Source organism: Medicago sativa, chromosome 4, assembly GCF_051527215.1.
Source record: "Medicago sativa cultivar Bolivia chromosome 4, Bolivia_mono, whole genome shotgun sequence".
Lineage (NCBI taxonomy): Eukaryota > Viridiplantae > Streptophyta > Magnoliopsida > Fabales > Fabaceae > Medicago > Medicago sativa.
The window spans coordinates 35,345,809-35,360,170 of record NC_140752.1 but is presented as its reverse complement, the minus strand read 5'-3'; the positions used below and the strand labels follow the sequence as shown (position 1 = coordinate 35,360,170).

Below are 14,362 nucleotides of genomic sequence, written 5' to 3'. Positions count from 1 at the left end.
AATTTCAAAATTATGCGGCTGATACTCAAATAATTTTGGTTCCGGAATTGATTCTACTTGAAAATAGAAATTGTTGGTTATGATTCTAGAATTGATTTTTACAATCAAATTTATTGTTCAACTCATCTAAACATAAATCAGTTAACTTATAACTCAATTTTAGCTAGAAACAATTTTGCTAAATCAATTCCCTCAAAAATCAATTGTTTTCACTCGAAAGAAAATATAGGATTAGAATGGACATGGTAAGTACTATGGAACTTGCTTTCAGGGTAGGTAGTCCTTAAGCCTTTGTTTTGCCAAAAGTGTTGAGTTGGTCAATCTGTGTACCGAATAGAAGTCCCACTTTTGCAGGAAATGATATGTACCCTGAGGAGGCTTGGAGTGGAATCAAAACTATTGTGCATTATTTCATGGTGACAAAAGCATCAAGTGTTTCTAAAGTATGTAGGTGCTATGATTCAGTGTCGAGGTAGATAATAATAATAATGTAATTAGATATGTGTTTGTTGAAGAGATTAGAAGGCAACAACCCGTGACTATGTTACCACTAACTAGACATTCAAAATATAGTATGTGGAGGAAGGCCATGGACAGGGAAATTCGAGCTATTGAAAAATGGAAACATGGGAGCTGACATCCCTTCGTAATGGTGATAAGAAAACAAGTTAAATGAGCTTTAAAACAAAAACTAATGGGGATTTGAAAGTGCAGAAACACAAGGCTTTGCTTGCAGTTGCCATGTATTCGTGTGCCGTCCGGAAGTGCTATTTGCACCCCCATTTTTACTCTGTTTGCTACCTCAGCTAGACTGTCTATGTGAATGACTAACGCAAAGAGAATTATTTCTCACAGCATTGTTCAGCCAAGGATCATTTTGGTTTCCTTCCTTTCCCTTAGATCATAACTTGTCTTGCAGTTGGATTCTTGGAGAGACAAAAAAATATATTCTGATACCATGGTTATCAGTTATTCTTTTTTGGAGAGCTCTGTCAATTGTGATTGTCACATGCAGATCATGTTCCTTGTACAAAATTCACCAAGAAAGAACAACAGGTAACCAATTTTCGTAATGATTTTTTAAATACTAGTATTTTTCAGGCCAGAAACTTTATCAGAATGTTTTCAGGCCAGAAACTTTATCAGAATGTCTGGTTGATACTTCAAAAAAGAAATATTCTAACTTGTTACCAATTATGTTATAACGACATTCACTAACCTTCTCTACCAAATAAATACTCCATGTGTTATTCTGCAACAATTTTAAAATGCTATAACTCGATAATCAGGAACAAAGTTTATGACCCAATTAACATACGTTTAAAAATTAATAATGTAATTTAACTTTGTAACTTCGTAATTCATGCAAGTTTACCCTTCAAAGAACCACTACACTTACCTGAGTACACACGATGTGGTCATAACTCATAACCATGGTAAAGGTGCAGAGTCACATGTGGCTAATTAAATATTTTCTTTAATGCATTATCATGCATTGGGACCACAGTTACCACAACCAAGCATTTTTTTCAATTGGTGTTGGGAGTGAGAAGAAAAATAAACTATCATTTCCTTTAACAAAATGACAATAATCAATAATGTCAACTTTCAAGAAAATATCTCAACTCATAAAAACTGCAATTCACAAACAAACAAAAATAAACTGCTAGCAGCATTTAATCATACATCTAACACCTAGGGCACATCCGTCCCTATTCTACAGTAATGGTGACCTGTGCATTACAGGCAGAAATCTACTTTATGAAATCAGATACATGTAGAAAAACAATAAAAGAAAAAAAAATTCTAGTATGCGATAAAGATCCTGCAGTTCAGAAAAGGGCTTCGGTAGGATATAGTTGATCCTTCCAAGAAAACTGAAATTGCTCCAATAGAGAATGCTTACCCAAAAACCAGCAGCAATCTGGGCGGCTAAGAATATAAATTTCACTAAAGAGGCCTCAAAGATGAATAATCTTCTAGTCAATGAATAAAAAGTCTCCACATAAAACGATCCCAAGGGTTGGATAACTTGAGTTCATGTTTTCGATCTCTTTTGCTTTTGAGGAACAAAACGAACTCCCTGCTTCCTGAGTTCCAAGATACTCACTTTTCCATCATCGTAAGTAACATGTAGATTTGAGGTGCCTTCAACTACACCAGTCACCTCTCCCTTGTGCCTGGACAAAAATGTAAGGAAAAAAAAATGTAAACCGTAATCCATTATTACAAGTCTAGAATGATTTTGCAACAACAGCCTTTAAATTTATTGATCAAATCATTACCAATGCTGTAAAATAAATAATTTTTTTTTTTTTTTAAGATTCACGCATTCCAAACTTTCTTAAGTTTTCAAAAGTTTTCAAGTTTGAAAAGAAGTCTTGTAAAGAGTTTTAAAATAAATAAACATAAAATGTAACATGCAATAAACCACCAGATTATTACTTCGAAAATGGAGTATCTGGGGGAAACATAAAATGATGGACGAAACATATAATAAATTATTGGCTGGGGCATGCTCCCCCGTGTATGACATTATTTATTATTTAATAATATTTAATACTCAGCTTTTTTCCGTTGCCTAAAAAAATTTAATAAAAAGCTGAAGGCACTAACCAAGAATCATCGGATGTCTGATGAACTTCAACTCTCTTTCCAATTGCATCACTTCCCAATTTCATCAAAATCCAGTTTGCATCCATGTTCTCATGATTTATATTCTCTCCAGGAGATTGACTTGCACCTTCAGAGTCATTAATCAATGATCTTTCTTTACCTTCAGAGTCATTAAACAATGATCTTTCTTTAAAAGGTGAAGGCCTCTTCCTTTTTGACCTCTGGCCCTTGATAGTGGTCTTCTCCTCTTCCTGATGAGAATTTTGACTACTCGGGATAGGCTTTTTGAATTTAAATCTCAGTGAAGGTTTAGAATCTTTTGGCAAAGAATGTGAAGACATGTGATTATGGTCATGTGTCTCATCATATACATCAGAGCTACCTTCTGACTGCTTCGCCAAATACGTCTTTTCACCTCTTGACGTTGCACCTAATCCAACTTGGTTGATCATTCCATGAGTATTACGTTTTCCCCGCATGATGTGAGATCCCTCTAAAGGACCAACTTCACCCCCATCCAACATATTGCCTCTACCAGAGGTGAAGTTGAATTCAGAAACACTTGGCTTTACTTTTCCTAACTTGATTGTTTTTCCTTCTCTTCCGTAAACCTTTAAATGTTTTGACTGGCCAGAATCAACCCTACTTCCTGAAAATTAAATGAACCTATGTTACTTTTCAGAGACAACTCATATGGACATCAATAACTCATACTTAATGCTCAGTAAGGTGAAAAAAAAAGCCACAGATCCAAGAAAGGGAAAAATAACAACCCTACCTTTACCATCAATATCTCCAGCTGCTCCATTGTGTCTATCTAATGCAAACTTGTTTCCCTTTGTCAAATGGGTTGAATTTTCATTTCCTGATAAATTTGAACTGGAAAAAGTCACGCAAAGAAAGAGAAATAGAAGAAAAAAGCTATCAAACCATTCAAGATCATGTGCACACATGCACGATGTAGACACAGATTATACAATAACCGTAATTGTTGTTGCATAGTGATGATTATTTTAAATGCTAATTACATTTATTTTACCTAACGTGTATAAAATATGCCACTGATTTGATGGGGACAAACAAGCGATATTAACTGAAAAATAGTTGTAACCCATTTTCACATAATCAAATCCCACCCCGTTTCTCAAGCTAAAATATGGCGACATAGTAAACAAATAAATAAATGAGACTTCATGTAGACGTATACCATTGGCAGTAACCAGATCTTGATCTCTTTGGAAGCTTGCATTATCAGACAGCGGAGAACTAGCTACATTAATTTTCCGTGCTCCCAAATTTATAACCAACTTATTCTTTTTCACATTCTGAGATTTATCACCACGTTTTCCACTCTCTTCACTATCCAAAATATTTGCCTTATTGCTTTTAATTCGAACAACTCTGGGTTTCCTTTCTTCATCACTGACCATCACCTCATCAACAAACTTACGTTTCAAAATCCCTGTCTGATTGACAGGACAAGATACTTCAGTTTGACTCAAGCTTCCAGTAGCAGGTGATGAATAAATAATATCAGGACCTTCATTTCTCTGGGATTGCATGTCATCCAAGCTATGTAAAGATCTAATATCACTATGTCCTTCAAAACTACGGCGCTCATCAATTTTACCCGTCATGAATGACACAGAGTCCTTTTTCTTAGCAGTCTTTTTGTTCGAAGATTTCTTTCCATAATCATTCATCTTGGTAGGTGAATTATTGGGAAAATTCTTAAAAGAGAACTTAAAAGAGCGTGCAGAATCACTCTTTAACTTCAAAGGCCCGCTATCCTCATCGTCAGAATATGGTGAAATTGAAAATATTTCTTCTTGTGTTGGTAAACCAGCTGCAGCCCTCAAGCTGGTAATTAAATCTTTATCAGCATCATTCTTTCTCCTCCAAAGCTCTTGAACAGCATCCTCAAGATTCTTGACCTGGAAGATACAGATAGATATACAGTGGGTTCAGGAAATAACATTTCTTCCAATTGAGAAACAAGTAATTATATATTGAAGGCATGTGCATACCTGATAACATTCCCCACGACAAGTAGGACATGTATACTGCAGATTCCCATCCACTTGAAATTGGTGATATCTTTCATCACTGCAAAACATTGTTTCATAAAATACGCATTTCAAAATGGTCTAATAACTGCACAGCTAAAACAGACAGCATAGCATAATTTACAAGACAAGGTCAGGAATCAGCAAGCACAATCATTCAAGTACAAAAAATAGAAGCAGAAACTTGTTGCAAGAAAATTATCTACCAACAGCAAGCATCTATATGTACCTCGAGAAAGAAAAAAGGTGCAGTTAACTATTTTAAAGCGCTAATTTTCAATTTTTTTGTACACTGTTATACCGTAACAGGTAAAATGGACAATACCTTGATTCAGGATATACAGTTGCAACTCACTAGACATTAAAAAAATAGGACTCAGAAGTAAATACCAAATGTTATCAATGGATACAACGTATTAAACAGAGTAGTTAATAGCGGCGCTATAGCGGCCAATAGCGGCCGCGCGGTGCGGTGCGGTACCGGACCGCTATGCAATAAGCCATGGCGTAGCATTATGAGATAGTGGCCGCAACACTGCATAGCAGTTTTGCAGTCTTGCACCGCTATTTCATTTTACGTGAAAATACAAGATTCTCCTTGGTTTTAAAAAAAAAAACAAGGGTATTTTTGTCATTTTCGTCAAACCCTAATAACTTCAGTTTCTCTCTTCCTTCTTTCATTCTTTACGGCACCTTTCATCTCCTTGGAATTATCAGTTCTTTTCTTTAGGATTTAATGTTTTGAATTTTGGTTAAGACTTTTGAATTTTGATATTATGTTGGAGACTTGAAAGCTTTCGTAATGTTTTGAATTTTGGTGGTTTGTAACTTTGAATGATTTTGAGTAAAACCTTTCATAAGATTTAGGTGGTTTGTAACTTTGTGTGATTTATGAATGTGTCATGAGATTTGAATGTTATATTTAATTTTATATTAGATATATGTTTGTTTATAATTTGTAGTATTATTTATATAATTTGTCCTAAAAGTTATGAAATAGCGGTCATAGCGCTAGGCGCTATCCCGCTATAGCATTTTTGGGGTCGACCGCTACGCGCCGCTATCCGCTATTAACTACTATGGTATTAAAATAATAACAGAGCGTTCCTTTACATATATGTTCTGGAGTTGCGAAGGAAAGCAGTAAATATGGTAAAGTAAAAGCAATGCATCTTCATCAGTGTTATTAATAGCCGATCGCGGAAAAATAGCGGATCACCAAAAATCCAATGAGAAATAGTGGATAGCGTAGCGGGTAAATATCAGAAACCACAAAGTGGTTGAAATGTATAGTTATATATTGTTGTCCCCAAAATATAATGTTGCATATACATAAAAGCTACATAAACAGGAATTAAAAAAGTGACCGACATAAAACTTAAAATCTCATTAGTTCAAACAATTAATAAAGCATATGATGCATAGTCGCATGCATTGTTGCAGAAAGCCAGCAACATAGATTAAAAGTGACTTAAAACTCGATATAAATATGCAGTATGAAGTAAAGAGAGAAAATGGAGAGGCAGAGGCGGTTTAGTGATGAGACGTTACTAGGTCGTGGGGTTTAGGGGTTAAATAAAACCCCATCTCGTCACCCACTCAGCATTATTTTATTTTGAATGTTTTTAAAAATGTCATGTGCAGCTCACATGATATTTTCAATGTTATCAAGAGGGAAAAAAACATAAAACAATAACTTCCGATATGTAAACAATAACCGCTATAGCCGATGCGAAAAGCCACTGTTATTTTAGTAGTAGCTGAATCGCAATAGCACATCAGCTTTCGTCATGGTTGCTCCAAACCCGATATCTAATAGTGGTAAATCGGCGCTATACCAGGTATTTAACAACACTATCTTCACAAATACAAGCAAACTAACCTAATATCATCACACTGGCAATGTACCCAGCGTTGGCAATGATCACAGCAAACCATCGGTGTTGACTCTGAATCTCTGTAAACCTACAAAATAAGCCAAAAACAGCGTGATCAGTCGGAATTCCTTTCCTGACACACGTTGTGTATGTGTGAGCACAAGTGTATAACATAGTATTTAGGCTGCACAAAACAAGATGCATGTGAAGCCAAAATGAAATCAAGTTACGGTAATATAGTATTTGCACAAGTACAGGTATAATATTTCAGATGCTGTTTGAATGTTAATGGGACCTAATTCAAACCTGTCATACTTCTAGACAATATTTCATAAACCAACATGCACATGTTTCATCTCCCTACATTTAGACTCACAGTTCAAAAGGATAATATACAGAACATAAGGAATAAATTCCTTCCAAAATTAGAAAATATATCAAAGAAATTCATTTGATATTGTTCTATGTACTTCCCCAATGATAGCTGATTGTGATTTATTAACAACATGCTAAAAGAAAATTAGGAAGAGATCTAGAGAAAAGACCGGTACCTTCAGACAGACAGGACAGTAATTCCCTTTCACAAACAATCTTCCACATGCATCACAGCACGTGTATCCCAGAAACCACCTATGAATTTCAAGAAAAGAGAAGAGTCATTAGTTAATCTGCAGAATCCGCAAAGTGAGAAAGAATTAACTGCCATGGTGGCTCATCAAAACTAAAGACGGAAAATTTCAAACTACTTTAAGTAGCCTACTTGACTCGAAGATGACACTGCAGTACTGCTGGTCATAAACAGAAAAATTCATTTACATGCTTCAAAATTGGAAAAGATAAACTATTCTGAAGTGTTGATAATTAAAAAATAACCTGCCTGTTCAAAACAACATTAATAAATTAGTTTACTATTTCCAAAACCCTCAGAGTAGCAGGCAGTAAAGTCGAGTAAAAGCTAAAAAATAAACATGGGTGGTAATTGAATACGCATTCAGCAAAAGAATTTGGCTTTCTTCCAACTGGAAAGATAAACTTCGACTATAAAACTAACACAGCTTTCATCTTCCAATCATGTGGCCAAAAAGACAATTATAAGGGACATAACATAATAAATCATGGGAATGGAAAAAACATTCAGGATACCACCAGTAAAAGAAAACACAAATTATTCTAGATTCATACCTGACACTTAGTCCATTCCCAGGGACATTGGATGCGCAACTGTGACATTTTGTGTGTTTCGGGCACAAATAGGGCCCAGTACTAACATTCTGCATTATACATAATCATATATGAAATGATGCGTATGAAATCAATACTAAGCACACTAGTAAGGGATACAGACTCTACCTTATGAGGAGGTTGCAGACAGTAACAATGGTAAGCACCATCACATCTTTTGCAGAACATGAACTTACTGGGATCACCAGTCCTTCTGCAAGCCTAGATGAAGCAAACAAAACATAAGCCAAACAGTACTCTAATGAAACAATAGCTGGTATAAGCAACTTCTATAATAACAACCAAAGACATTCAATTTATGTGTAAAAGTTGTCTGAATAAAATATATATATATATATATATATATATATATATATATATGTGTGTGTGTGTGTGTGTGTGTGTGTGTGTGTGTCGGAAAGACAGTGACTGCATCAATGCCAATGGCACCTAAATGAAGCACATGAGAAGAAACTAAAAACACGTCACAAGGAAATAAGTGGACTGAGATATTTTGAACGCAATGTAAAAAGGAGATTACATTTGTACCCAAAAAAAAAGGAGATTACGAAACTCCCAAAGCCACTAAAACCAACTGGTTTCCCAATAACACGGCATGGAAGGTTATTACTTATTACCAGTTCGTAAATAAACGGTAAATAAATGGTTTAATCTTATTGCCATGTAGGATACAAAATCAATTTAGTTTCCAAATAAAAATAAACAGCGATAGGAAACTGAATGACAGCATAGACACCGGAATATGATATATATAATACGACTTTTGTGAAAATTTTAAAAGACAGACAGAGAAAAGGATTAAAACATAAATAAATTTGGTTATGCAAATTACATGAAATATCCCCAGTGTTAGAACACTTTCATTATTTAAGCGTGGGCAATATGAAGATAATTTTGCAAAATAGACGAGCAACATTGATATTATAACTATAATCGGTTACAAATGCAGCAAGCAACCGTTGTTACATTAATATTTATTAGAAAGATAGAACCTTAAACAGATAATACATGAAAAAGCACTAGCTCGATAGCACTGTACATCACCCGTTATTACCTCACAAATTCGGCAAGCTCGGCAGGTCCATGAACTCCAATGAAATAAATCTGCCAAAAAGTCGACACACAGAATGAAAACACGCGGCATTTAGAACATAATAGTATATATGGAAAAATATACCTTCTCACCTCTATTATTAGACCAACTTTTCAAGCAGCTCCTATGGTACTTCTTACTACAACTTTTACACGACAGCATCTTTTTCGCTTTCTCACTTCCTTCGTTCTCGACACGATTGCACATTCGACAAAAGACCTTTACATTGGATTGCCCCTGTTCGTCTCCATTAAGATTGCCCGATGTATCCTGCTCATAAAACCACCGGTCAGTAATAAAAAACAAAAAACAGCATCGTGTAAACCTAATCCCCAAAAAATACAAGAAATCCACAAGACAAAAAAATTACCTACAAATCAAATTAAGCACCACGCACGCACACACAAACATAACAATGATAATAACAAAAACTACACAATGAATGCTAAATAAAAATTTCATACCAAATCAACTAGTGTTGTTAAATAACGGCTATATTGAGATTCGAACAAATCGCGATACGATATTCAATTTGTCGATGGCGGACCACAACGAAAGGCCAAAAAACCGACGTACCGGTCTACATATGGCGCCGTGGCACCGGCATCCTTCACAAATTTTGCATATCAAATTTTAAAAAAAATCTGCACCGATATCTATCTGATGTGGCACCGCCATGGCCAATATTTTACAACACTGACACTATTTACTACAAAATATTGTGAAATACCAGCGTTATAGCACTGTTGAATAGCGGAATTAGAACAAATTTCTATTTTCCGCAATCCGCAATTGACAATACCAAAGTCAACAAACAACATTAAACCATAACTCCAGCTCAATTTTCACAAATTTTGCATATCGGTTTTCAAATTCGTCGTGGCACCGCCTTGACCAATATCTGACATGACTGACACTACTTAGTACAATTTTTTTGGCAAAATACCGGCGTTATAGCCCTTTTGCATAGCGGAATTAAACAAACTTCTATTTTCCACAATTCGCAACTGACTTGCATAGCGGAATAAAACAAACTTCTATTTTCCGCAATTCGCAACCGACAACACTGAAATCAACAACAACATTAACCCACGACTCCACAGCTCAATTTTCAAACACAAATACATCTATTCCACCATCACATATCACAATTTCACCGTTGCACAGAGGAATTAGAACAAACCGCCGCAATTGACAACACTAAAATCAACAACAACATTAAGCATAACTCCACAAATCACACATCAAAATTTCACATAACTAGGGTTCCAAAACTAACCACAACATCGCCAGATTCAAGCCTCCTAGCATACTCCTCAGCAGCAATCATAGCAGCAGCACCTTTTCTCTGAAGAGCATCACGCTTAGCTTTCATGGATGCAGATTCATCAGCCACATCACCACCACCACCACCACCACCGCTAACAGCAACAATTTCCGGCGGCGGCGGTGGCACCACTTTCGGCACCGCAACTTGAATCGTTCCACCATCTTCCTTCCGTGAATCACCGAGAAAATCACTCAGCAAATTCACCTCATCGAGAAAATCCTTCGTCGCGTTCTTCGTTCCGTTCAGAGAACGCGGAAACCCTAACGAACAGAAACAAATTCTTCGACTGAAGAAGAAAATGAAAATAATAATAAGAGAAACAATCACATATATATATATATAATTGAAATTGAAAAGAAGAGGGTAAAAGAAGAGAAAGAAAAGAGAGGGAAAGAAAAGATAAGAGTAAGAAAAAGAAGCATTACCATGTAATTGGACAAGCAACGTGAAATGCCATAAGTTGTTTGAGATTTAGATTTCAATTTTTTTTTTTTGGTGTAGTTTAGGGGATCGTTGTTCCCTCTTCTTTTCTCTAAAATTATTAGTGCTAATATGTTTTTATTTTTATTTTACATTACATAATATATAAAAAGGGGAATTGAATTTTAATATATATGGGAATTAAAAAAAAAGGGGTAGAGATGAGGGAAAGTGCTGTAAGTAAGTATAAGGCGACGTCGTGGAGATGAGGAAGGAAGAAATAGAAGCGATAGAGAGGATTTTGTATTGTAACGCTCAACCGAACGGGCCTTTATTATTTGACCCGCTTTCATATGGTTCAGGCCCATTACTAAATATTTTCTCTTTTTTTTTTTGTTTAGTGTTGGGGTGTGTGACTTTACTTTATGAAAACTAGTGTATTTACCGGGTGTTGCCTGTGTTAGACATATAATTAAGGATGATAAAAATTCCGTGTGCACGGTATCAACAAATAAAATTTACTATGGACCGCTACGGGATGAATATCTTAATGGATACACCAATAGAATAAAATAAATCATATTTTAAATACTTGTAAATTAATAGATACATATGCAAATGAAATTGAATGGATTTGATAAAATTATTAACATATGTAGAATAAAATAAACATATTTTAAGTACCCCTTCTCCCATTGAATTTTGCTCACTCCCTTAAGATCTGCCTAAAATGTCCCTGCGTGACTTAAGTCACGTTGAGGTATAACTTGCGTGACTTAAGTCATATTGCGTGATGTTATAGAACAACAAAGTCAAAAACATAAACCATTCACTTTCAAAACTTCCCAAATATGATTTTTCTCCCTCCAAGTGCGATTTTCTTCATTATTGCGTCAATCAAAGTCAATTTATACCCCCAAAATCAAGCAAGTGTTATTATCCTATTGCATTGTCTTTTTTGGTTTAACTTTTTTTTTTGGAGAAATTTAACATTTTTAGGTTTTTAGAAATTTGGTTTGCATGTTGGTTTTTAAGATTGTTAATGATGAATTAAGTTAGGAATTGTAGTTTAGATGTTGTTTAGAGTAAGTTTCACTCCAATGTGGTAGTTTATGGTTTAGAAATTGTTAGATTTATGTTGATTGAATGTTGAACTCTGGGTGTTTGATAAAATGTCTCAATGAAAATTTGTTTGTTTTTTGCATTGTTAATGATGAAATTAGTTAGAAATTAAATTGTTAATGTTGATTATAGTGAGTTTGAGCGTAATGGGGTAGTTTACAGATTGAAAGTGCACTGGCGAAATTGAACTGTTATTGTTGATTAGTTAGAAATGACAAAATGTCATTGTAAAAAAATCATTGATCACTGATATTTGCTTTTTAAAATGTTGTGTAGATATGTCTGAGAGGCACGACAGACTTAAAGCAAAGAGAGAGTATGACACATAGTGCACGGGCCGAAAAGGCCGCTGCGCGCCCTCGTCATTATAGACGGAGACATGGCGGTGTTAGGATCAGGAGTGATGATGCGGAGGCGACGTCATCCTAGGCGGCTGCATCGCAGATAGTGGACCCCACGCAGCATCAGTATCATCATGATGAGTATGAGCCTCATTATGAGCATGCTCAGCAGCAGGAGGGTGAGGTCCAACATCAGGCTCAGGAGAAGGAGTTTGGACCGGAGAGTTTTCCCGGGGGCTCTATTGACATGTCGCTTCTACTGAGGTTTGGTATACACGTGGCATACAAGTTATGGAGCGACACCGAAGTATAATTGTTTAATTTTTTTAATGATATGGGAATTGATATGTTAATTTTTACGATTTAAATTGTTATGTTAAAATATTTAAAATACACGTCAATTTAATTACGTGTCAATTTAATTGTTTGTTTTAATTTAATTTTATGATTTAATATCTATTCTCTATCTATAAAACTTAATGTCTACCAAAAATACAATCTTAAACCTTCTTAATTTTTTGACACATCATCAAAATTATATCCTTTTATGTCTTTTGCTTCAACTTTCCCCTATTTTTTCTCTCTCAAAAACAAATTAAAACAAACTCACTCAATAAAACACACTAACTAAATCTTTTTTAAAGAAAAAACAAACTTAATCTTAATCTCAATCAAAACAAATTTTCCTATAATTCAATTTTTAAATATCTAAAGAGTTAAAAAAGTTACAATCGTCTATTTTCTATTCTCTAATCATGATACTTAATGTCTACAAAAGATACAATCTTACCCCTTCTTAATCTTATGGCACGTCATCAAAATTATATCCTTTTGTGTCTTTTGTTTCAACTTCCCCCAATTTTTTTCTTTTAAAAACAAATTAAAACAAATTCACTCAATAAAACACACTAACTTAATCTACAAACAAACTTAATCTTAATCCCAATCAAAACAAATTTTTATATAATTCAACTTTTAAATATCTAAAGAGTTAAAAAAAAAACAATACAATCTATTATCTTTCTCTAATTATGAAAGTTAATGATCAGTAAAAACATAATTTTACCACATCTTAATATTTTGACACGTCAACTTATATTTATCTTTTTGTGTCTTTTGTAACAAAAGAACCTATTTAACTGAGAGAGAACATAAATTTCAAAAGATTGATGTGATTTTGCAACAAAAAGTTTCTTTTATATTGATGTATCTTTTTTTGGTGGTAGCTGGGGTTCGAACCCCATACCTTGCATATATTATGATTATGCATTGTCCCTACCAACTGAGGTAAGTTCACGATGACTTATATTGATGTATCTACACAAACTACATTATATTAATTTTTTTAATGATTTTATATTACCATAAACAAACACAAAATAGATTATGATATTTTTATTAAAATTTAAAAAAATCACTAAATTATTGAATGTCAATATTATTTTTATTTTAATTCGTAACAAATAAGCACTACGGGGTTTGCTATAAATTTTAAAAAACTTTAAACAAGAAGATAATCTTGTAACACAAAATCCATTTTATATTGTTGTATCCAAACAATTTTTTTCAAAGAAGTTATTGTTATTATGATAAACAAACACAATATTGATTCCACTTTTTCAAAAATAATCCCTAAATGATTGAATATCAAAATATATATAACTTTAATTCAATATCAAAATATATTTTTATTTTATTAAAAATAAGTTTTGTGATTGTACCAATTTTTTTATTTTTTTATGATGTTCATGTGCTTTTATCAGACACTGAGTCTATTGATGATACATAACTAACTTCCTATGATTTTTTAGTTTTTAGGATGCAATAGAACTACCTTCCTATGAGTTTTTCTTTTGTAGGTAATCCAATGAAAAAATGACAATTGTTTACATATTTAGACTAAAAAATAATATTCATAAATATAAATTTTAATAAAAGACATTAACAAATAAATTTCATTTATCAATAAAATAACAAAATATGGTTGAGACAGTTAACTTCGATACTAACAAAACATTGAAAAAATATTTTCATTAAGAAAAAAAAATTCAATAATTTTTGATTGATAATCACAAAATAACAAAACTTCATTCTTAAAAAAAAATAACATAACTTCAAGAAAGTTACAAAATATTTATTAGTCAAAAAATTAGACATTTTCAAGATTGCTTCTTTTCTAAAAATACTTAGTCAAAAGAAAAATTATATTAAATAAAAAGAATAGATAAAGAGTCTGAGGGCATTAGACTTGACTC

The 14,362-nt window shown here is 33.7% G+C and overlaps 1 protein-coding gene across 1 annotated transcript; it reads right to left on the bottom strand.

Annotated features, from left to right (window-relative positions):
- Positions 1 to 1,546: 1,546 nt before the first annotated feature.
- Positions 1,547 to 10,911, bottom strand: LOC146929027 (PHD finger family protein). The gene is made up of 13 exons (XM_085701131.1): positions 10,650 to 10,911; positions 10,174 to 10,510; positions 8,987 to 9,164; positions 8,856 to 8,905; positions 7,910 to 8,002; positions 7,742 to 7,830; positions 7,111 to 7,189; positions 6,565 to 6,647; positions 4,644 to 4,722; positions 3,824 to 4,550; positions 3,395 to 3,481; positions 2,617 to 3,265; positions 1,547 to 2,180 (listed from the first exon to the last, which is right to left on the bottom strand). Exons 1-13 carry the CDS (start codon positions 10,679 to 10,681, stop codon positions 2,039 to 2,041), a joined length of 2,625 nt encoding a protein of 874 aa, XP_085557257.1. The 5' UTR covers positions 10,682 to 10,911; the 3' UTR covers positions 1,547 to 2,038.
- Positions 10,912 to 14,362: the final 3,451 nt, after the last annotated feature.